The sequence below is a fragment of the Gregarina niphandrodes genome (genome assembly GCF_000223845.1).
Source record: "Gregarina niphandrodes unplaced genomic scaffold scaffold00017, whole genome shotgun sequence".
Taxonomy (NCBI): Eukaryota; Apicomplexa; class Conoidasida; order Eugregarinorida; family Gregarinidae; genus Gregarina; species Gregarina niphandrodes.
Genome location: NW_011645786.1, coordinates 223,172 through 225,443, shown reverse-complemented (window position 1 = coordinate 225,443; position 2,272 = coordinate 223,172). Strand labels below are relative to the sequence as shown.

Here is a 2,272-nt window from a genome sequence, read left to right as displayed (position 1 = left end):
AGCGTCGTGGTATATCGTAGCGTCCAACGGAGTAGGGCTATGGGTTGCAGCATCGGACGGAGTAGGATTGTACGTGTACTCTGGCCCTGAAACACGGGCACTGGAGTAGCCATCCTGGGATCCGTTCAAGTAGGAGTACAACGCCGCCAACCCCACACCGCTTACAACTCCAAGACCAAACACACCCACACCTTTGGCAAATGTTGGTGTTAGCCACCAGCTTCTGGTATCTTCGTGAATGTACTGGCCTTCGACCTCAACAACATAGTCCTTCGGCCCCGAAGTCTTGATTATTGGCTTCCACTCATTTGGGACCTGCGCCAACAGGTGTTCCAATTCATCCGCGTCTAATGCATTCACATCCGCGATTTCTAACTTGACGTCTCCGTCGCCGCACTTATCCGGCACACGTTTCTTGACCAACGCTTCTTCGAATACGGACTCAGCAACGGACGGGTCCGCGTGTGCCGTATGCTGCTTCAGAATGCGGTCCAGGACGCGCTCAACTCGCTTTGAGGCCTTGGCGAACTCCTGGGACTCATCGGGAGCATGGTAGATTCGTACTCGTCTCCACCTTTCCACCCAGTCGTAGCTGTCTGACTGAAGGACGGCCTTTTCGAACTCAGACGGAGGCGCGATCGCAAGAACTTGCGCCGCGTTCTTTCCATCCGTCAACACAACCATCTTTGCCACGCAACCTTCGAGGGATGTTTTGGCCCCATCCGAACCCACGATGGCGGCAACCGTCGCGTAGCCAATGAAGTAGTCCGAACGCGCACTCAAGAAACCTTTCATTTCAGTACAACTTAAAAAACGAGAGCGCCCCGTACGAGACAAAACAGCCCAAGAGTGGAAAGTTTTGTTGGCGAGTTGGACGGCTGTGCGACTGGCGGGTGGGCTGTTGATCCTGGATGGGGGTTGGTGGTTGCGTGAGCCATGGTTCATGCGACACCGGCCGGTGTTGGGACAACTGTATTACTGTCGATTTGGTCGATTTTTTCCGGCGAAGCTGTGGGAGCGTTCACCGATGAATGGGGAGGACCGGTGAACCAGGGGCGAGGAGGCGTTGTTGGTCCAGCGTTTCGTACTTCTGGCGCAACTGAGCCGTTGTTTCATGTGTTGTTGTTGTTGGTCGCCCCAGGCCGTAAAGTTTCGAGCACTGTTATCTCCCACACGTTTTGATGTAGTTAGAGACGTTGGGAACGTCTTTGGGCGGGTGTGATCCCAAATGCGACTCCCAGACCAGATAGCACAAGAGTCCAACCAGACCCAGCAAGAAGTAGCTGCCGTAATACCCGAAGAGACTTGTTGCCTGCTTTGCCGTTGCCGGAGACAGTGTGCCGTTGTCAATCTTGTCTCTGCAGGCATTGGTCCCCTCCGCGCCCGTGCTCCCCTCCGCGCTACGCACCTGTGCTGCCCACCAGCGCTACGCACACGTGCTACCCACCAGCGCTACGCACACGTGCTACCCACCAGCGCTGCGCACACGTGCTACCCACCAGCGCTACGCACACGTGCTACCCACCAGCGCTGCGCACACGTGCTACCCACCAGCGCTGCGCACACGTGCTACCCGCCAGCGCTGCGCACACGTGCTACCCACCAGCGCTACGCACACATTGAGTCTGTCCACACCCGTGTGTAGCTCACATTTGGTATGTGTACCGCACCGCCATGGCACGTCCACACGTTTCTTCTTTGGTTTGGGAGACAGCAATGGGGGGGAATGGATGAGACGTTCATGTTTCTTTCGATTCTGAGTATATTCCGTAATCGCAGGTCGTGATAGGTCGGAACGTTCTGGAGGGTCTGGAGGAAGCCGTGTCGGGTCAGTATCTGAAATTGGCCCGTTCTGAAGGAAGTTGTGTCAGGTCAGCATCTGAAATTGGGACCTCTTCGTCAAGCGTGTGAATGTGAGGGGCAGTCTCTGCTTCTGTTTTATAAAATGAGTCGGTTTCTCGCAGGGTTTCGTTCGAAATTGCCTCAGAGTGAATTATTGGCAACAGTCGGATTTGATTGAAATTCCTTCTGATCACCTGATTCCCTTGTTGCAGCTAAACCTCATTTCTAGAATAATCCACGCCTACAATAAGTATTGGTTCAGAGAGTTGGGTGTCGTGCTTCCCATGCGGGAAGATACGAGCACATGCCATCGATACGAGCACATGCCATCGATACGAGCACATGCCATCATGCCAACAACAGGATTAAAGTTGATATGCGCCATCTTCTTGTCCAATTCGCTCTGGAGTTGTTTCATACGCTGGTCGGC

The 2,272-nt window shown here is 54.3% G+C and overlaps 1 protein-coding gene across 1 annotated transcript; it reads right to left on the bottom strand.

Moving 5' to 3' along the window:
- Positions 1–37: 37 nt before the first annotated feature.
- Positions 38–795, bottom strand: GNI_090180 (hypothetical protein; the record flags this gene model as incomplete). The annotated part of the gene is made up of 2 exons (XM_011132521.1): positions 38–86; positions 140–795. 2 exons carry the CDS (start codon positions 793–795, stop codon positions 38–40), a joined length of 705 nt encoding a protein of 234 aa, XP_011130823.1.
- Positions 796–2,272: the final 1,477 nt, after the last annotated feature.